The sequence below is a fragment of the Sorex fumeus genome, unplaced genomic scaffold (genome assembly GCF_029834395.1).
Source record: "Sorex fumeus unplaced genomic scaffold, SorFum_2.1 ptg000036l, whole genome shotgun sequence".
Taxonomy (NCBI): Eukaryota; Metazoa; Chordata; class Mammalia; order Eulipotyphla; family Soricidae; genus Sorex; species Sorex fumeus.
This window is the reverse complement of record NW_026606093.1, coordinates 2,865,290-2,886,841: the sequence shown is the minus strand read 5'-3', so window position 1 is coordinate 2,886,841 and position 21,552 is coordinate 2,865,290. Positions and strand designations below refer to the sequence as shown.

The 21,552-nt window shown below is 42.0% G+C and overlaps 1 protein-coding gene across 3 annotated transcripts in view; it reads left to right on the top strand.

Annotated features, from left to right (window-relative positions):
* CACNA1C (calcium voltage-gated channel subunit alpha1 C) overlaps window positions 1-21,552 on the top strand; it is a 784,718-nt gene that overhangs the window by 745,304 nt on the left and 17,862 nt on the right. For all 3 annotated transcript variants that reach the window (XM_056117829.1, XM_056117830.1, XM_056117828.1), the window contains 5 exons: window positions 5,909-6,074; window positions 6,995-7,122; window positions 7,666-7,762; window positions 9,041-9,143; window positions 19,474-19,575. In XM_056117829.1, coding sequence (XP_055973804.1) covers window positions 5,909-6,074; window positions 6,995-7,122; window positions 7,666-7,762; window positions 9,041-9,143; window positions 19,474-19,575 — 596 coding nt within the window. The remainder of the gene's footprint in view (window positions 1-5,908; window positions 6,075-6,994; window positions 7,123-7,665; window positions 7,763-9,040; window positions 9,144-19,473; window positions 19,576-21,552) is intronic.

Below are 21,552 nucleotides of genomic sequence, written 5' to 3'. Positions count from 1 at the left end.
AATCGATCATGAGAATTCATTAGAATTTCTCAATTCTGGGTGGTTTTTCAGGGTTCTAAATTATGCCATTGTAGCCTATGAATAACTGAGAATTTAATTGTTCTATAAATAAGTAGAAGGTGTATGATGTTATTACTAAATTGGTTTTAAATACTGTTTTATTAAATTCTGCTTTTCACTACAAAAAAAAAGATGCTTGCTTTGTATGTGGCCAACCTGGGTTTGATCCCTGAAACCACTCCACCAAAGTGCCGAAGATCCTTCACGTTTGCCCTGTGGTGTCATTACCACCCTGCCTTTTACTCCTTTCCCACATCTTAGGCACCTCAATTCTAAATTCAAAGCCATTAGACACTGTTGCAGTCATGAGACGCCATTCATTCCTTTGTTTTGTTTCTTCATATGCCACATATGAAAGAGAGTACCTGATCCTTTTCCTTTGCCCTTTGACTTATTTCACTTAATGTCAAACTCTCTGTCCCCATCATCTTTGTAGCAAAAGGTTACATTTCATCTGTTCTTAAAGCTACATAGTATTATATTGCATATGTATGGATACCACAATTTCATTATTCACTAATCTGTTGTTGAAAACTTGTGTTGTCTTCAAATCTGGGTGACTATAAATAGTGCTGCAATTAATATAAGTGTGAATAAATGTTTTAAGTGAATACTTTTGTGATTTTCATGTAGGATATAAGGAATGGGATCACTGGGCCATATAAGAGTTATATTTTTAATTTTTTGAGCAGTATCCATACTAATTTCAGTAGAGGTTGCATCAGACTACATTCCCACCAAAAGCAAATGAGCATTTCATTTCCAGCATTCCTCTTTGAGAGCTTCTTTTAATGAACATTTTTAAATTATGTTTATTGAACTTATTTCAGAAAGTATTTGTTCATCTCTACCCATTTTTGATGGGATATTTTCATCCCAAATAGGAAAATATGTGTTCTTCTCCAGTGCATAAGGAAGATTTCCCAGTATAGACCACACAATGAGTCACACTCGTTGTCCCTTCCCTACTATCACAAAAATAGAAACCATATCAAGTATGTTTTTTTAGGCCATGATGCTCGGAAGGTGGAAATTAACTATAAGAAGAAACACTTATAGGAAAAACACAGAAAAAGCTCTAACAGTTGGAAATTAAACTTTCACACTTTGTGTTAAAGAGGAAATCAAAGAATAAATTGAAAAAAATTCTCAAAATGATTGAAGACACACACACTATAAGTACCAATGAAACAGAAAAGGCATTAATAAGGATGAAGTTTATAGTACTGCAAGATTTCATCAGGAAACAAGAAAAACTAAAATACGCTGATTTTATAGCTCAAGAATCTTGAAAAAGGGCAAATGAATCCCAAAGTATACAGAAGGAAGGAAAAATATGCATTAGAGCAGACACAAAGCATAGATAAAGAAAATCACGTACAAAGGGTCAGCAGCAACTTTTTTCCTAAAGGATAAACAAGATAAACAGACTTTTAGTTAGGCATATGAGGAGAAAAAACAGAAAATGCAATAAATTAGACCAGAGATAAAAAGGGAGAAATCATAGCAGACACCATAGAAATGAAAAGGAGCGTGAGATTTTACCACAAACAACTCTAGCCACTAAGCTGGAGAAACTAAAATAAATGAATTATTAGAAACATAAAACCTTTCAATATTGAACTAGGAGCAAGTAGAAAACCTGAAGAGACCAATTACAAGTAAGGAAATTAAAAATGTAATTAAAAATCTCCTCAAAAACAAAAGCCTCAGTCCAGCAAGGTTAACAGCATTGCCCTAATAACAAAAGCGGTTAGAGATACTACTGAAAGTAAAAATTACAGACCAATATTAAAGATAAGTCCTCAACACATCTTACCAAATCAAATACAACAATATATTAAAAGAAACATGCATTGTTATCAAGTGGGATTTATTCCAGGGATAAGAGGATAATTTATGAAAATATATTAATGTTATACATCATCTCAACAAAAGAAAGGATAAAGATCATATGATCCAAGCAATTGATGCAGAGAAATAATTTGATCATAGTCAGAATTCATTCATGATAAAAAAAATCTCTCAACAAAATTGGAATAAAAGGAAGGTACTTGAAGTTAATAATGGCCATTTACAGCAAGTCAGTAGTCAACATTTCATACTCGGTGACAAAAAGCAAATCCCCCTCTCTGAGATCAGGCACAAGAAAAGAATTCCCACTTTCTCCACTATTATTCAACATTATTTTGAAAGTCCTTACTTCCAAAGTAATTAGGGGTCAAATGGGCATCAAAGGAAAACAAATAGGAAAGGAGTTAAATGATCACTATTTGTAGACACAAGATAATAAACACAGAAGACTGCAAAACTCTCAGAAATAATACAGCAAGGTACCAGGATACAAAATCGATACAAAAGATAGATTATGTTTCTATATGCAGACAATGAGCTAAAAGGAAAAGAAATTTAAAGGGTAACTCCAATTTTAAATAGAACATAAAATTCCTAGAAAGCATCTTATGAAAGGAGATGAAAGACCTTTACTTCAAAACTCTAAGTAATATTGGAAAATTAGAAAAGGAGACCAGGAAATGAAGAAATATTACAGTTTTTAATGGGTTGGAAGAGTTAGCACTGTTAAATGTCTATATAATGCCATGCATTATATCGATTCAATAAAATTCAATCCAATTCTCATCAAACTGTTGATGGCATTCTTCAAAGGCTTAAAAATAAATGCTACTATTTTTTTTTATGCAATCTTTAAATTCTTCAAATTGCCAAAGCCATTCTGAAAAAAAAATGAGAAAAGGATGGGAGGTAAATTATTCTATGGCTTTAAACTATAAAGTTTCAGTCACCATGACAGTGTGGTTCAGGAATAAATGTAGATTCTCAGAACAATATAATAGCATTGATAACCCGAGAGAGCTCTCAGATACATGGACAATTTAATCTAATCTAAAAAGCTAAACTTTTCATTTGTTCTTTGTTTTCCTCTTTAACTTAATGTTTGTTTCTAAAGATGCGTTCGTTTTTTGTTAGAACTTATTCAGGTTTTCTTTTCATAGTTATCTTCTCGTCCCCTCCCCTCCCCTCCCCCCCTTCCCATACCTATGTGACTTTGTCTCCAGTAAAATATGATTTCTGTTTTGGTGATGCAATGAATACTCATACTTTGCCCCAACATGCTGTCTATCCTGGAGAATATTCCATGTTCACTGGAGATGTATATTCACCTGGAGGAGCCGGGGTTAGAGAGTCCTTACATGTCTGTTAATCTTAGCACTTTCAGTTTTTGTTAAAGTTCTTGTTGATATTCTGTCTGGCTGATCTGTCAACGGATGAGGGTGAGGCATTAAAATCTTCCTCATCTATTTTGTTGCCGATGTATTTCCTAAGGTTTACTAACAGTTGCATTATAAAGTTTGTTGCCTTTTTTATTGCATATATGTTGATGAGTATATTCTCTTAATATATCACTCCATTAAAATAGTACGAATGTCTGTTCCTATCCTTAACACATTTTTTAATCTTGTGTACTATATTATATGATTTAAGTGGCACATCACCTTTTTATAATCTTTTGGGGGAGTTGAGGGCCACACCTGGCTGTACTCAGAGTTCACTCCTAGCTTTGTGCTCATCAGTCACTCCTGATGGAGACTGGGGGACCACATGTGGTTCCAGGGATCAAACCTGAGTCAGACACATACAGCTACAACAGTACCGTACTCTCTCTCTCTCTCTCTCTCTCTCTCTCTCTCTCTCTCTCTCCTTGCCCCCATTTTAAAGTCTTACATTAGTCTTTAATGACTGTTTTCTGACCATTCACTCTCAATCTGTGTTTCTCATGAGAGTTAAAATGATTCTCTAAGCAGCAGAAAGTTGGATTTTGTTTCTCAATCCATCCAGCTAATCAGTGCCTTTAGATGGAAAATTCAGTCCATATTTAGAGAAAATGTTGATATTAAGGGATTTGTTGCCATTTATCTAAGAGTATTTTGGTTGCTTTTTCTATCTCACCTTTGCATTTTATATGATGCCAGTCAGTGGCCCTAGAAGATCTGGCTTAGATGTGACAACAGCAGCTGTTCTTTGAGATGCGTTGATCATTCCTTCACAGCTGACTGGTAAATTTGCTTGGTTGAAGGATTCGTGGTTGGAGGCTCTTTTATTCAATGTTTTGAGTATATAATTACATCCTCTCTTGCTTGTAAAATTTGACTTTAACTTGAAAATATGGTATGAATTTTATGATTTTTTGAGTCTTTATTTCTTTTCTTGCTTTAAGGAATCTAAATTATGTATTTTATTCTTGCCATTTTAATTATAGTGTGTCTTGGTGGGTATTGTTCTGTTTGGGTTTATTTTGATTGATTGCATCTCCTGTAGTGGTGCATTAATGTCCCTCTTCAAGTTGGAGAAGTTCTATTTTTTTGAATTATTTGTTTTTCCCCTTTCCCTCTTTCCTCTCCTTATGAAATTCTTTGAATCTGAGATAATTCTTCTCAGTATTCTCAACAATATCTCTTAAATTTTCTTCACTCTTTAAAATCTCTTTTCTATTACTCTTCTTTAGTGACGGAATTGTTGCTTGTCTTTGTGCTCTCTGGTGGTTTTCAGATCCATCTGCTGTGTCCTGAGACTTGCTACAGTATTCTTTAATTCCTTTATTTCTATTTGAAAGTCTTCTATCATTTTTTATTAGGCTTTCTTAAATTTTATTGTGACTTATTCAATTGTGTCTTTTTTTTTGTATCATTAAACATTGAAAGCATTGTTGTTCTACTGTCTTCTTCAGTCAGTTTATTTATTTATTTTTCTGCCACACCTGCTGGTACTCAGGAATACTCCTGGCTGGCTCTGTGCTCAGGACTCACTCTTGGCAGCATTCAAGGTTGTTAGGTGGAAATGGTTCAAAATGGACCACTGGCATGCAAGGCAAGTGCCTTAACTCCTATTGTATATCTTTCTCACACAGTTTAGAGATTTTAGGTAGTTGAGGATCTTCCTTGAATTTTGTCACTCTCTGTTGAATTCATTTTTCATTGTTGAATTCATTTATGCGTTATTCTTAGTGTTGCATCATTTGCAGGGCGGGACTTTAGCCACCATGATTCTGGGCCGTCTCTCTCTTGCCTGTGGGCTTTGCTCCCTTCCTGGCTTGGGTTCATTTTGGAGACCGCTCGAGCTCTACCTCTTCCAGCTGCAGGGTGAGACTCTGTTCTCCTGTCTCCAGGAGCCTGTCTTGCCCACAGCTGCGTAACCCCATATCCTCAGTATAAACTGGGGGGCAGTATGTGGTATTTTAGCTGGGGGTTGTGAGAGAGCCGTTGCTGAGCTGCCTTGCTGCCAGTGTGGCTGCTTGCAAGGCTTTGAGGTTCTTCTCAAAGAGGAGAGTGCTTCCTGGGCAGAGGGTGCTAGGGTAGGCTTGGTTAGTGCCCTGCCATTGGTATGGCTGCTCTCGGGGTTCGGGGACTCCAAAGCACTGATATTCCCGACATAGTCCTGTGTATCGTCATATCTTTTTATAATAGAAAACTAGAAAAGAAAAATCTTAGCAGGAAGGCTGGTGCTTTCAATGGAATAGTCATCGAGTGTATACAATACATGAATGAACCACAACACAATATTTCCCAGTGTTCAAACTGAAAACTTAAGTTGTGTTTACGAAAGAGGAGTTTGCAGTATGGGCACACTTCGTTAAAGTTTTTAAAGATTGAAGGCAATGCAATTTACTTTCAGGTTCTGTAGACATACCTAAGCCCTCAGAGTATGGAAAGAACCAAATTCAACTGAGTCATTCCTTCTGAGGAAGAGTGAAGGGCGGAGGCAGGGCTGGGGGAGGGTGCAGAGCTCCAAGATTGCTCCATGGGTGTTGGGCTCCCATCTTTCCCCACAGATGTGCGACCGGAGAGGCTTGGCAGGACATCATGCTGGCCTGCATGCCAGGGAAGAAGTGTGCCCCAGAGTCGGAGCCCGGCAACAGCACTGAAGGGGAGACACCCTGTGGCAGCAGCTTCGCAGTCTTCTACTTCATCAGCTTCTACATGCTCTGTGCCTTCCTGGTAAGCAGCAGGGCATGGAATGACCACATGCAGCAAGAGTGCAGTTCACAATAACCCCAACCCACTATGTCTGCAGCTTATGGTTAAGGCAGCTTGGTCCGAGTGGAAAGACAGAGTGACAGGGGCATCTGACTTCACACAGAGAGATAAGAACTGTGAGAGGAGGCCAGTGAGCTGAACCAGCCACGTTCTTGTCCATTCTTGGCTGTTAGCAAGGTGACAATGTCCCAGAAGAGGGACTGAGTGTGGAAGCCTAGAGACAGCTTACACTTTCTTTAGAGAGGGGGATAGAAAAATCTAACTCTGTCCTTCGGAATGTGCAGTATGATATCAGGGAAGCTGTCCAATTCACATGAGGGGTTCATCCTATACAACCCTGAGAGGAACGTATCAATTTCACGTCCATGAAACCCTAGTGTGTGGTTGATGTTTTATTTATTTTATTATTATTATTAATTATTATTATTATTTTCCTTTTTGGGTCACACACAGTGATGCACAGGGGTCATTCCTGGCTCTGCATTCAGGAATTACCCCTGGCAGTGCTCAGGGGACCATATGGGATGCTGGGAATCGAACCCAGGTTGGCTGCATGCAAGGCAAATGTCCTACTTGCTGTGCTAGCTCAAGCCCCTGTGGTTGATGCTTTAAATGGTGACATATGCCTCCAGTAAGGTAGGATGCTTGCCTTGCACAAGGATGACCAGGTTCAATCTCAGTACTCCATTTGGCTCTGTGGGTTCTGCCAGGAGTAACCCCTGACCTTACAGTTAGATGTAAGCCCTGAGCACTGCCATGTGTAGCCCCAAAGCAAAATAAAACAAAAAGGAAATATCAATTTCTGCCACATATGACACCAGTAGGAAAGTAGATTCTAGGGAAACTGTGTAATAACTTATTATACTCTCTCTTCATTGCAGATCATCAATCTCTTTGTAGCTGTTATAATGGACAACTTTGACTACCTAACAAGAGACTGGTCAATCCTTGGTCCCCACCATCTGGATGAATTTAAAAGAATTTGGGCAGAATATGACCCTGAAGCCAAGTAAGTCCCCATAGGAAAATCCTGATTCATAAACCCAAGAGAGGGATTGATCTCTGGCACCTTTAAGAGATGTAGCACTGAGATGGATTAACATTAAAGAGATCAATTGGAAACACTGACTAGATCCTATGGTCAAGGGTCAACAGTCTGAGACTTAGCTTGTCTAAGTCAAGAACATATCTTTTTCAATTGAATAAAAGGATAGAAGAGCCTAGTATCAGGAATAACTAGAAGTACTTGGAAAATTCTGAATAACCTAAATATCCATTCCATTCCAGACTTAAGTCCAAGAAATGCTCCATTCAGTAACTTTTGATCAGATAATTAGTTGGTTTATGCAGCAAAAATCTATTGCAGATTTCATTGCACTGCTAAAATGAAATTGCTTATTAGAATATAAAGCTCTCTGTTTGTTTTGCCATGTAACCAGTAGGGCCAAACTATGAGGGATTACACCTGCAGGTGGGCCCCACCTCTTAATTTGGCTGCTGACAAAATCCCTGCCTTGTGACTGACCTTTCTCTCCTTTCCCTCCTCTTGTAGGGGTCGTATCAAACACCTAGATGTGGTTACTCTTCTCCGGCGGATTCAGCCCCCATTGGGTTTCGGGAAGCTGTGCCCTCACCGCGTGGCTTGCAAAGTAAGATACGAGCTGAGTCACTCAATAATAAGATGCCTCCTGGTCTTGTGGCCTTGATCAGGCCATTGATCCCTCAAGAGCCAATATTTAAGTGCCTAAAGAAATGGGACTAAGTCCATGTAAGATTCCTTCCAGCAATAAATTCTGACTGTAAAGGAGCAACAGAGTGAGCCACCTGCCCAGTTCTGAATGAAGGACCCACTCAAAGTTTGATTTTACACCACCCACACATGCTAGGAGTCTAATGAACCTAAAATGGATGTTTAGTGGTTCTTTTCCTGGAATCAGGGGGATATAAGATTATACGAATGTCTTCAGGAATGGTGAAGTCCAGAAATGAAACAAAAATCACCAACATACTGACAGATTGTACAAGGAAGAGCATCCATTATTTCCATCAGATTTCCAAGCGAGACCATAACTCCCTTGAGGAAAGCATCCTAGATTATGCTCAGCACAACTCCTACTCATGTGATGTCTTCAGGAGCCTGAGAGGGGCTGCCTCTCAAAGTATGGGCGCAGTCTTTCCTGTCCTTGCTGTACTGTGGACCAAATAGCCCTAGCAATGCTGAAGAGTTTTAGTTGCCTCTTCCTGCTCCCTTTAACTATAAGGCAACTCCCATTCTCACCACTCTACTCCTACTGGAGTAAAGAACTAAAATAAGATTCAGGGGAAGTGAAGTCAGAGAGCTGAGAGAGGAAGAAACACAAATGGAAAAGTCAGCTCTGTGGATAATCTTCTCGTTGAAAATGTAGATCTGAGGGGATATAGAATTTTTTATCTGTACTCTTTCATTCTCCCCCCCCCCCCCCCCATTGATCCCTGTACCGCGATACACATGCACACAGAAAGAAAGAAAGAGATTTTCAAGAGTCTAGAAGATATGAGATAAAACAAAGAGCACTCATTCAAAGTAAGGTAAAAGCACAGTGGAAAACCAGAGCAAGGGTGACTGCTGACTGCATGTGGAAAAGGATTTGATAAGGGCAAAATACATCCTCCCTACATCTGAGAGCAAGGATTCTCTCTAGGAGAGGTTGTATACATTTCAGTGATCCTTTCTATATGTCCCCACCTGCTCTTAACACACACACACACCTGCATACATAACAAGCACACACACATGTTACATACAAGCATGCCATACACACACAAATACACACTACACTTAACACACAGGAACATACATGTTTCTGGGATCTCTCCCAGCACTCACATACTTGGTGATTCCTTTGACCATTTACTATAATCATCAGTTTTGTCCTCTTTCCCTATAGCGCCTGGTCTCCATGAACATGCCTCTGAATAGTGATGGCACAGTCATGTTCAATGCCACCCTGTTTGCGTTGGTCCGGACAGCCCTGAGAATCAAAACAGAAGGTAAGAGTCCTGCTGGTCCCTGGGAGCACCACTTTGAAGTTCTCACAGAACAAGAAAAAATGGTGCTCCCAGGACTTGTCCATCATTTTGTTTTGTTTTGTTTTGCTTTTCGTGTCACAGCTGGCAATGCACAGGGGTCACTCCTGGTTCATGCACTCAGGAATTACTCCTGGCGGTGCTGGGGGACCTTATGGGATGCTGGGAATCGAACCGGGGTCAGCCGCTTGCAAGGCAAACACCCTACCTGCTGTGCTATAGCTCCAGCCCCGCTTGTCCATCTTTTACCAGAATTGTGGTTCCTAACCTTTGTATCCAGGAACATTATGGAATTCTGTTTTGTCATGTTCACCCTTCTTAAATGGTCCTCTGGTCTCTAGAACTTGAACTTCCATGAACTTCTAGTTGTGGGTGATATCTTAATATCATATAGGCAGAAACAGATGAGAGTTATCTGGAGCATGACCAAAGCCCCACCTAAATGAAGCAGGACCATGAGTGTGTCTCTTGAATGCCCAAATTTCCTTGTGAATTAAAAGAACCTGTGTCGGGAAGGATATCCTGGTGACAAATGGTGACCAGGGTTAGGCATTATCACATAGCTGTCACCTACCTGGCACGGGTGGAACTTTCTATCTCACCTGTGTTCAGAGGTGAGGCTGTGCTCCTTCAGGGCTAAAATGGTCCGACTAAGCACTAATTTCCCCCCGCCAAGGCACCTTCAAGGCTAGTAGTTGCCTTGTCATTAAAATTGATTAATATTTCTGAACCACCTTGTGGGGAAGCAGGGAACAACTATGGGAAGTGTCCTTAGGAAGATGGACACTTCTTACTCCCTAGGGCTTCTAGTTTACCAGTGTTTCCTAGACCAGCCCAGCTGCCTCGGAATAAATCCAGGAACTTGTTTAAATAGTTGCTTGCCCCATCCCAGACCAGATCTACTGCATCTGAGTATCTCTGAGTATGGAGTTCAGGAATCTACAACTGAGCCAGATTCATGGACAACTGATATGTGTACTAAAGCTTGAAAAAAACCACTGGTAGAGTAATTACACAGATAAACAAATAGTATGCTTCATTTCCCCTCTTATATTTCAATCTTAAGAGCTTAAGGCTGCCAGTTATCGCTACTTTTTTTTCATAATTTTTGTACCTGTATGCTATAGAAAGAGCTGGGAGACTTGAGTCTCTTGATACGTTTAATAAGTCATTTATTTACATTCCACTTCATTTTTTCTTTTGTAAGAAAGATAATGGCTGAGTGAATATAGTCAATAACGTGGAGAAATCCCTTCTCTCAGTTAAATCTTCCCATAAAATGATAAAAAAAAACATCTGAAATGAAGGTGTTATACAATACTCAGTTTCTTGTTCTTAGGCAGTCAAGATTGAAAGCAAAGGACTGAAGACAGATTTATGAAATTCAGTAGAAACTTTGAGAAACGGATGAAAAGGATAGAGAAGCTGGGGACTGGGGTATCCCAGGGAATGGTGGAGACCCATTTTTTATATTCTCATACTATGGGAACTGATGGGCATCCAGCATCAGGTTTGAGACATGCAAGATGGGAAGACGAAGGAGCAAGGGATGAGCAAGATGTTTGAGAGGATTATCTTCTTGGATTATCATCTTGGTGTATATCCTGGTCTCAGTTTCAAAAATTTTCCTCTGGAGCCATTCATTTTAATCTCGTCATGCCCATTTCCCTCTTTTACCTATGTAGTTATATCAAAATGAAACATGAAAGAGTTCTTCTGAAGGATAAATGTCAAATAATGAGCTAATTTTAAAAAATAAGAATCAGTTTGAATTGTACCACTAACTAAAAAGAAACTAAAGCTAAAGAAGGCACTCTCAGTTGCCAGTGCAATAACTGGGTCTGAAATCCATATAAACTGATCTATTTCTGAATCAAATAATTCAATACACGTTCAATGTGTGTGTGTGTTTGTTGTTGTTGTGTGTTTGTAAAATAGGAACAAAGTTGGAAGGAAATTTGGTGATGTCAACATTGAGAATCATGGTAGAATCAGCAGTGACCTTGATCTTTATGTTGGCTGCTTTGGATTTTTCTACAATGTTAATGACTGCATTTATGGCCAGGGAAAGAGTTTTATCCTTCTCAGAGAGAAAATAGAATGCTTATTAGAAGAAATGTGCTATGATACTGAAAGTGTGGTGTGTTGAAGTTGTGTGTCTCCATTTCACAGAAGAACAGGAACATGGGTGCAGGCAGAAGCCAGGATTCTGCTGTTGGAGAGGGCCTGTCAGAGCAAAGGAGACGGCCGAAGGGACCAGCAGCTGAGAATAGTGCTGAAGAAGCTGCTCTGAAAGATCAGTGGCTGATAATACTGCAAAAAAAAAAAACCCAATGAGGAAAAAGCAAATGCATGCAGTCAATCTCAAACAAATGGGCTTTCCAGAAAAAGGAAAGATAACAGCCACAGGAAAATAGTTAAAGAATTAAAGGAACACTAGTATCCTGTCTCCACTGTATCTATTATTCCCAATGTTTTACTGTGTATTCTATAGATCACATGTTAAGTGTTTTTTTAAATTTATTTTATTGAATCACCATACAGTGGGTAGGGCGTTTACCTTGCATGCTGCCAACCCGGTTCAATTCTTCCATCCCTCTCCGAGAGTCCGGCAAGCTACCGAGAGTATCCCGTCTGCATGGCAGAGCCTGGCAAGCTACCCGTGGCGTATTCAATATGCCAAGAACAGTAACAACAAGTCTCACAATGGAGACGTTACTGGTGCCCACTCGAGCAAATTGATGAACAATGGGGGGCTCAGTGCTACAGGGCTACAGAATCACCTTGAGATATAGTTGCAAGCTTTCATGTTTGAGTTACAGTCACACAATGATCAAACAACCATCCCTCCACCAGTGCACATTCTCCACCACCATTCTCCCCAGTATACCCCTCCTTCCCCACCCTCCTCCTGCCTCCATGGCAGACAATATTCCCCATACTCTCTACTTAGGGCATAATGGTTTGCAATGCAGATAATGAGAGGTTATCATGCTTGCTCCTTTATCTATTTTCGTTAAGTGTTTTTAAAACACAATTAAACAAATTTTGAAAAGAATAGCAGCTAAAGATCCCCCAGCACCTGTACAGGTACAAGCCTTCTTCTGAAACCAAACACCCCACAAATTTTGACGAGTAGGAGGAAAATTAGTTCTTAGAAACAGATGCAAGAAAATAGGAAAATTTGTGAGACTAAACCTAACCTTAGTCCTCAGTCTTCAAACTTTTGAAAGTAAAAAAAAAGTAGAGAGAAATTAACACCTACTTTAGAGAACCAGCCCAAAATCAAACCACCTTTTGATATGTAGGAGGAGAATATTATAATACCTAATAATATGAAAACACTCAGTAAAGCTTCCCATTCTGATACAGCACACTGTAAGAATAAGTAAAGCTTTGAAAAAGCATGAAAATCCTTTAGGGATCTATTTTAGTTGCTTGGTCTAGTATAATAAATTAGCACAAAGTAGGCGGCTTGAGAGAGAATGTATCACAGTTGCCCAAGTCTAAATCAGGGTGAAGGGGGAGACTCTGAGGAGACTGTCTGTGCCCCTCCACGTCTGATGGGGGCAGCAGCACTTGGCTTTTGTTGGTCATAGTTAGTTCATCACTCCAATCTCAGCATTGGAACCCACCCATATCCAGTAGGACCTCCTCTTGACTAGTCAATCTGAAGAGATACTGTTTCTTTCCAAGTTTCTTTCTCCACAGGCTGAGGTCCCAGGATATGACTTGGGGAGGGAAGCCACAAAAGATAAGCATATTTGAACATGATATTATTAGGGCTATTTTATAGCCTGGGTCTGGTTGTCTCTAATTGGAATGCTCAGGAATCGTCCTTCAACTATTTGAATTCTACGTTCGAATGGCAATCATCTCTCTGTCCTCTCTCTGTCCTCTCTCTGTCTCCCTCTGTCTCTCTCTATTCATCTCTCTCTCTCCTTCTCTCTTTCTCTCTCTCTCTCTTCCCTCTCCTCCCCCCACTGCCATCACTGCTTGCTCCTGCCTTGCCTCCATAGAGGGAGCCTTTCCCACATCACCAAAGGGTGGATTTCAGTTCAGGTCATCTGATGGCAGATCTCCCCATTGCTATGCCATTCCATCTGCCTCGTGTCATGGCGGAAGCAGTCCCTGGATTGGATATGTTATTGCTTCATAACAGATGCCCACAAATATTAAAAACGACACCCGGTTTTGAGCTTGCAGCTCTCGGCATCTCATTGCCAAACCAGGAAGGGGGCTGATCATTTCCAGGGATTAGACCCATTCCACATCTCCTCCTGTTGTTGGCAGACTTTCTTTCCAGAAGTCTTGGGGTTGGCTGTCTGCAGGGAAGAACTCAGTTCCAGCAGCCGTCTTTGGGGCTTCCATTCACAGCCTGGACCTTGTGGGCTTTTTTCCGAGCCTACAGATCTTTTTCCTCCTCCTTCATTTTGAGCTCAGAAGAGCTAAGGTAATCTGATCTTAATCTAACCTGTTGACTTCTGGGTATAATTTTTTGTTTGATTTGTCTGGTATTTTGCCTTTTTTATTTTTTGTTTTTTTGTTTTGCGGCCACACTTGGTGATACTCAGGGCTTACTCCTGGCTCTGTGCTCAGAGGTCACCCCTGGTGGGCTTGGAAGACCTTACCGGGGTGCCAGGGATTGAACCTGGATGGATTGTGTGAAAGACCAGGTCCCTCCCAGCTGTGCTATTGTTACTAACGCAACAGCAAATTCACTGTCTCTGCTGGTTTTGTTTTTCCCTCAGATAGTTTTTCTTTCTAGGAACATTTATTGAGACATTGTAATTTACAAAGTTGTTCATAATAGAGTTGTCTTAGGCATACAACACCAATCCTACTATCAGTTTGCCTCCAAACGTCAGTCTATCCCGTTGGCAGGCATATAACAAATTTATTTTATATTTTTGGTCCAATGAAACTGAAAGTAATGGCAAATAGAATTATCAAAAATAAATCAATAAAGTCAATTTGTGATGCTGAATTGCAATGTTTTTAAGCTTTCTTCATCCAGAAGAGAACAACCATAAGCACCTATTGCTGTAAGCCATACTAAATTCCACATGAGAGGAAGTTTCTTCTGTCCTTTAAAAAAGCTCTTTGAACACTTCTTGCAAAACTGGTTTCAGGGCTATGAATTCCCTAGGTTGTTCCCTGCCCATGAAGATCTATATAATTCCTTCAAATCTGAATGATAATATAGGTAGATCAAGTGTTCTTGGTGAGGTGTTTATTTCATTGAGTTTTTGCACTATATTCTTTTATTTTCTTCTGATTTGTAGTCTCATTTGGTAGATCCACTTTATATACAAAGGGATTTCCTTTGTATATAAGTGCCTATTTTTTTTTTTTGCTTTTCGGGTCACACCTGGCGATGCTCAGGGGTTACTCCTGGCTTTGCACTCAGGAATCACTCCTGGCAGTGCTCAGGAGACCAGATGGGATGCTGGGAATCGAACCCGGGTCAGCCGCGTGCAAGGCAAACGCCCTACCCGCTATGCTATCACTCCAGCCCAAAAGTGCCTTTTTTGATCTTGCTGCATTCAGTACTCTGTCTATATCTTTGGATTTTGTCATTTTGCATCTTGGGGTTTTATGTCTTGGGGTTTTCTTAATTGAATATATTTTCACTAGGGCAATTTGGTCCTGTTAAAGTTCAGTGCCCATAATCCTCAACTCCAAGAAGTACTTATTGATGGTTTCTTTAATGTTTCTTCATCACAGGGGGAAAAGCTGGTGGTCAGTGAGCAATCTGTTTATGAGCTCTCACACAGGGGTTTTTATACATACAGTTCAGGGAGCAATCCAGATGTATCACATTTGCCTTGTCAGGCTCAATGCAGATGTTAATGATTTACGTCTCTCGCTCTCAGGGCTGGGTATATCAGCTCAGGCAGATGGCAACTATTACATCCCTCATCCCCAACCAGAGTGCTTCCATGTTTAGAGTGCCAGAGAAAGCCCCTGGGCCCCTGTAAACAGGTCCGGCCCTTTCTTTCAGGGGCAGGGGATTTAGTCAAAGTCTCAGGCCAGCTCCTGAGACCTCAACATCTCCCCCTTTTTGTTTTATGTAAGAGCCAGCTGCCAAGGCCCACCCAGCAGCCTCACGCTGGGGCCTTAGGGGTCAGGTCTATCTTAGGTTGCCTCCTCTGAGGTCTTTCTGTCTCTGGCTCTCCGACCCAGTGTCTCTCCCTGTGCTGCAGCCATATTACACTTTCTCACACTCCTATGGTTACACGCACCCAGGCCGCATCTCCTGGTCGAGGGTCTGCAAGTTTATCCACTGCATGGGTGAGCATCACCACATCCCCCAAATCAGGTTTCCATCATCTGGACAAGGCAGTTTGCAATACATGGCCCAAGTGTTACAAGCAGCAATAGTAAAATGAATGCCCTGGCCAAGGCAGACACAAGTGTGGTAAGCGCCAAAGCAACGCTCCTCCCCTAATGTGGCATACTTGCTACAACAGTAAGTCCAGTCCTAGCTCTTACAAAAGTAGTGTGATACTCCTCCACATGTCCCATAGTTTCTTGTTCCTGGGCACACATAGTTTCTTGTTCCTGGGCACACATAGTTTCTTGTTCCTTGGGCACACATAGTTTCTTTGGATCCCTACTTTAGATCCTGGACCTTGATATCCAAAGTGACATATCCCACTCATGCTCTAGATCAAATTTAATCATTGGGGACCAGGTCCCAGCCGGATGTTGTTCTGTGATTGAGATCACTAGTCTGTCGCTCCCCACTCAACTGAGTTCCCAGGTGAGGTTGTATGGCCAGTGTTCGGTGGCATCCACGGCGACCACAAGGAGTGTCATGATTCAGAGGGGACTGCCAACTAGAAATTAAACAGAAGAGATATCCTCCTCAAGGGCATCATCACACCGCAGGGTATTGTCAGGATCTACATATTTGAGGGTCCTTGCGGGCACCCAGATAGGTTGATGTTCAGAAATAGGGAGCACACACCCAAAGCCTCAACCAGAGGTAATGAGTGGATCTGGGCCCCTCCATTGCCCTGGGAAGGATCTTTCCATCGGACCAGGATATCTGGTTATACCTCCTGCTGCTGCCGCCAGTGCTGATGAAAAGGCGTGCGAGTGTCTTCTTTTGAAAAATTTAATATGTGGAGTGTGAAGAGTGCAAGTCCTAACTGCTGGTGGAATTAACTCTCCCTTTTTGCTTTGAAAGCTGGTTTTCAGAGTTTGACGGATTACATCGCTCTATAATTGCTTGGCCCTGTGGGTTGTATGGGATACTGGTAGAATTCTGGATTTTTTTCAGGAAGTTCTGAAGTGTTTTACTAATGAAGCAAGGGCCATTATCAGATTTAACTCTAGCTGGTAACCCCAACGTGGCAAAGCACTGTATGTAATGGGAGATGGTGTGCTTTGCCCTTTCACCAGTGTGTGCAGTAGCCCAGCAGGCCTTGGAGTACGTATCCCCACTCACAAAGATATATGTTGGCGTGCCAAATGGTGTATGGTGAACGCTAGGGCACGAATCTGGTCTCGATAAGGGTCCGGGATGGCAGCCTGCTGGGGCCTGTGCTCCACTGACCTGCTGTCCCTGACAGCTGCCCGTGTGTTATGGGGATGGGGGGTAGGGTAGGCAGAAGCATCGTGGTCCATCTGCGTGTGACACTCTTCCTTAAAGAAAGTGCCCCATCTTATTTTTTTTGAATTTTTTATTATTATTATTATTATTATTATTATTATTTTGCCTTTTGGGTCACACCTGGAGATGCTCATGGGTTACTCCTGGCTCTGCGCTCAGGAATCACTCCTGGCGGTGCTCAGGGGACCCTATGGGATGCTGGGAATCAAACCCGGGTCGGCCACATGCAAGGCAAATGCCTTACCCCCTGTGCTATCACTCCAGCCTAGCGCCCCACCTTATGAACTGGGTGCTGGGAAGCGCTGCCCGACAAAGGGCTCTCTAGTTTCCAGTGGGGCAGGGCTGATGGACCAGCCCCTGGAGGATGGTGTCGGCCCACGGGGAGTTGTGTCCATCCTCAGCCACTGCCTTTTTTTAACTCTTTCAAGTCCCCAGGCTCCCAAGGACACCAAACTGCAGGCCGAGCCCCTTGGATGACCAGGAAGGCCCAGAGGGGCCTCCGGTAATCCTTCTCCAGTCTTGGGTCATAAAAGGGAGCAGAAGCTTCTTCTGGAGGGGTAGTGGGGCGAGAGGATTCAGGTCTGTCTCCCCCCAAAATCTCCTCAGCGATCGGTGAAGGGTGACCCTGAAATGGCTACCCCGCTAGTACCAGGAGAGAGACACTCTTCTCCTAAAAGTGTGCCTTTAAGGCTGCCACTGCCACATACAAACCTGGCAGGGGCCCCTTGCCTGTCTTTTCAGCGCGTTCTACAATAAGCTTTGCTGCCTGACCCCAGGTGTCCCACGAGAAGAGGTCCTCAGTAGTAACCCAAGGAGCCACGTCAAGGAGAGCGCTCCAAGTCTTAGATGCCCTATCCTCAGAAAATTCTAGCCCCTTGATTTTTAGCAGACAATGTAAAGCTTTCAGGCCTGGGTGAGGCACCTTCTGAATGGAATTGCCCATGATATTTAGTGCGGTTAAGAAGGTCAGGATAGATGATGGTTCCACTAAAAGACCACCGAGGCAGAGGAAAGGACACAGAGGTTGAAAAAACACACAGCAAGAATGAGGCAAGACACCAAAAAAAAGGGATAGATGCTAGGGACCCCATTGACCAGGGGGAGGGGGGAAGAGAAGCGAAACAAAAGTGGAAACTGACCGAAACAGTCCTGTCTCAAGAAGGACTCTCTGATTGTCTACCACCAGGGAGCAGAGCTTGAGCGCCCGTTCATTCCCCTTCCTGAATTACCAGCCGGGTATCTCCGATGCAGTCACCTATTTTACTGCATAGATTCAGGGCTATCAGGGGGTCATACCTTGCTCCAGTGACATCCATGATGTCCACATCCACGCTGTCCCTGTTTGGCCAGGACCCTGACAATAGTCATGTGATTTTTTTTCAGATATACAGCATAATGATTCCATATATTCCATACTGTGAATAGTCAGTCACAATAAGATTAACAGGAGCACACAGGACCCATTCCACCTTCCCACTTCCCCACCCCGTGATGAGAACTTTTAAGATGTGCTTTAATCGCAACTTCCAAACATATCATGTGGTATTGTTAACTATAGTCAGCCAGCTGAACACTTGCACCTCACTTATCTTCATTTTATGGCAGCAAATTTATAAATTCCACACCTTTTTTTTGGTTTGTTTTTGGATCACACCCAGCTGTGCTCAAGGTTTAATTCTGCCTCTGTACTGAGGGGTTACTTCTGGTGGGGTTCAGAAGACCGTAGAGAGTGCTGAAGATTGAACCAGATTGAACCACAGTTTGTAGCTTGCAAGGCAAACATCCTATCCACTGTACTATCACCCTGGCCCCCTGAGAATTTTACTTTTAAAGAACTTATTTGAGTAGGAAGCCTACCTGAAAACCCCCCTTCTCTTGAGGTCACATGTGCCATATGCTCCTAGCTGTCAATCCTCATCCTGAGGCCTTATATAGGGTGAGCATCAATTGGGGCAGGGCATCATGAGGGATCTCTTCCAATTATGCCTTCCATGTCCTCCTGATAACCCCAGAACTCAAGGCTCATTCATCGAGCTTCCAGTCATTTCCCTAGGGTATGAGATTATGAATCTAAATATGTTTTACTGTGGATCTAGAGGTGCTGCCAAACCAGTCTTCTGATATATTCTTCTCAATGTTGTTCCACATCCTATCCCCTCTCCCTCACCTTCCAAAGTCTTCCGTGTGAGGGCTCCTGTGAGTAGAAGCTCTCACTGTATTTCAAAGGGAGATGGCTTTGCCTTCACATCCCCACAGTTCCAGGGGCTCCACAGGGTTCCTGAAAATGCTGCCCACAGGACAACTCCTTTCTGGTTTTCTTAAAGGGAGGCTGGCCAGCTCAGACCAAGCACTGGCATGTTTTTCCACTCCAGGTGTCAATCGTAGGAAAGCAGCATGTTGGGTGAGCTGAGGATCCGGCAGGGAAGAAGGGGGAAGAACGGGGACAGGGATAGGAGAAAATAGAAAGGAGGGAAAATTAGAGACAGACATAAAGAGAAGGAAAAGGGCATAGAAAATGGGAAGAGGGGGAGAAAGTGAGAGTGGAGTGTGAGGACTGTGAGTTGGGAAAGTGTGACAAGTGATTTCCCTTCTCCTGATCAGGAGAACATACCCCAGGGTTAGGTTTCCAAGAGACTGCAGACCATCTGCAACTCTGCATTTCCTTTCCCACAGGAAACCTAGAACAAGCCAACGAGGAGTTGAGGGCCATAATCAAGAAGATCTGGAAGCGAACCAGCATGAAACTGCTGGACCAAGTGGTGCCCCCTGCAGGTGGTAAGTGTCTTTGGATCTTTGTACCCTTGGTACTTCCATCCTTCATAAGAATTGCAGTCACCATCCCTGAGACTCGAATTCTTGAATCCACAATACTTTCCGGAAGCGCACATTCTTCAGATCCTTCTGGTGGCACTCAAAAGTCCTTGATAAAATAAACTAAGAGGGAGACTCTTTTCAAACTCAGAAATAGGTAGTCAGGGTGGTGCAATTCTGCAACTTACAAATGGGACCAGAGAAGGTCCCTAAATGCTCAAAGGTTTGACTGAACTTCCAAAGCAACCCTGCAAATGTTTGCAATTAAACCTGTGGGCTGAATGTGCCAGAAATTATAGAGCCTTGAAAAGAGAATCCTCCTAGAGCCCCTCTAGGTTTAAATTCTCCTTATTCTTCCTAGGGCAGTTTTGTCAAACCCTAGGAAGACCAAAGACCCTTCTTATGACAAGTAGTATTATAATGTCCCTAATGCTGTCCTCAATAAAAACCAGACATTCCCAAACATGTACAGAATGTTTTGATTCATTTAAATATTGAAAATAAATGCCAGAAGTTGTAATTAGCTGATGGAATCATTGCATTTACCCACTTAGGATGGACAGTTTGTGTTTGTGGGAAGCAAGCAATGTTGAATATTGTCAACATTTTATATTTGTCATTTTGAAATGAAGGCTGTCCAAGAACATATAACTTAATAAATAGTCACATAGATATAAACATACACATACATATTCTTAATTGCACATGTAGAGATATAGGCTAGAACACAGTCTGATGTAGGCAGGAATTTTTCAAGGATCATTGCAAAATTCCACTAGAGATATAATTTCCAAAAACTTGAAACAAAATGAAGTTAGACTTTGAGCAACTTATACAAAGATCATTCTCTGGGAGAGTTCTGAATGCACTAAAATTGCAAATCATGCCTTGTGTTTAGATAGAAAATAGATTATTATCTATATCAAAACACTTGAACAAACGGTTTGAGGCTCTTCGTGTTCCTGGAGTGAGCAGATGCCATTGGGCTATACTAGCACGCTACAGGGACAAATGGAGATATTACTGATGCCTGCTCAAGCAAATCAATGATCCATAGGATGACAAGTGATGCAAGTGATCATTAGAAGCAGGTTGCCCTCGCTACAAGAATATGTAGCATAGTATTTGAAAGCTACACATTGCGTACATAACCCTTCAGTTTCAAGACCATTTTTAACATTCTCCTGACCAGAAAAAAATATTTTCCTGACCATAGTCCTTTGTCTTCTTCCTATAACACCCCTACCTCATCTTGTAAGTTGGTCTCCTATTCTCAATTTATTCAATTTTCACTTTTGTGCCCCTTGGAATATCCTTGAGATGATATTCCATTGATCCCATTGAGAAATACTGAAGAAAGGGACACGTCTAAAACTACTGGCTATTAGCAGCACCTTCAAATCACCATGGCAGCTAGAATGACCCATGCATCCCCCAAATACTACTTGAAAGGTGAAGCCACCTTACTGAGAATGACTTGTAGGCCTGGAGCTGCACACCACGTGGTATTTGACATTCTTTTATTTGGCCATTTTCACCTTCTTCTGGAGTGTGCTCAAAGAACTGGAGTGCTTAAAAACTAGGTAGTTGTCCTGGAGATGTGTTGTGTGCACGTAGAGGATTTTGACTTAAACCCAGGCCTGAGGAACCGCAAAAAGGCAAGCTTTTGACTCCCTTTTTATTCACACAATGGGGCATGGGATTTTCTCCCAACATGGGAACAAGGGCTTTGGCAGGTAAAGCACCACATTTTCTGTGGACTTTGCTCTTATGGGACCACCCCACACCCTTAGACATAACCCAAGCCCATTACCCTGTCCTACCCAGCTGACTGGGTCATATACCTGATGGGGCTACTTATGGGACTTGGCCGTTGCCCCTAGAACTCATTGACTTTCCCATCACTAACTTATTCCCAAGACATGTTGTTTTTGTTTGTTT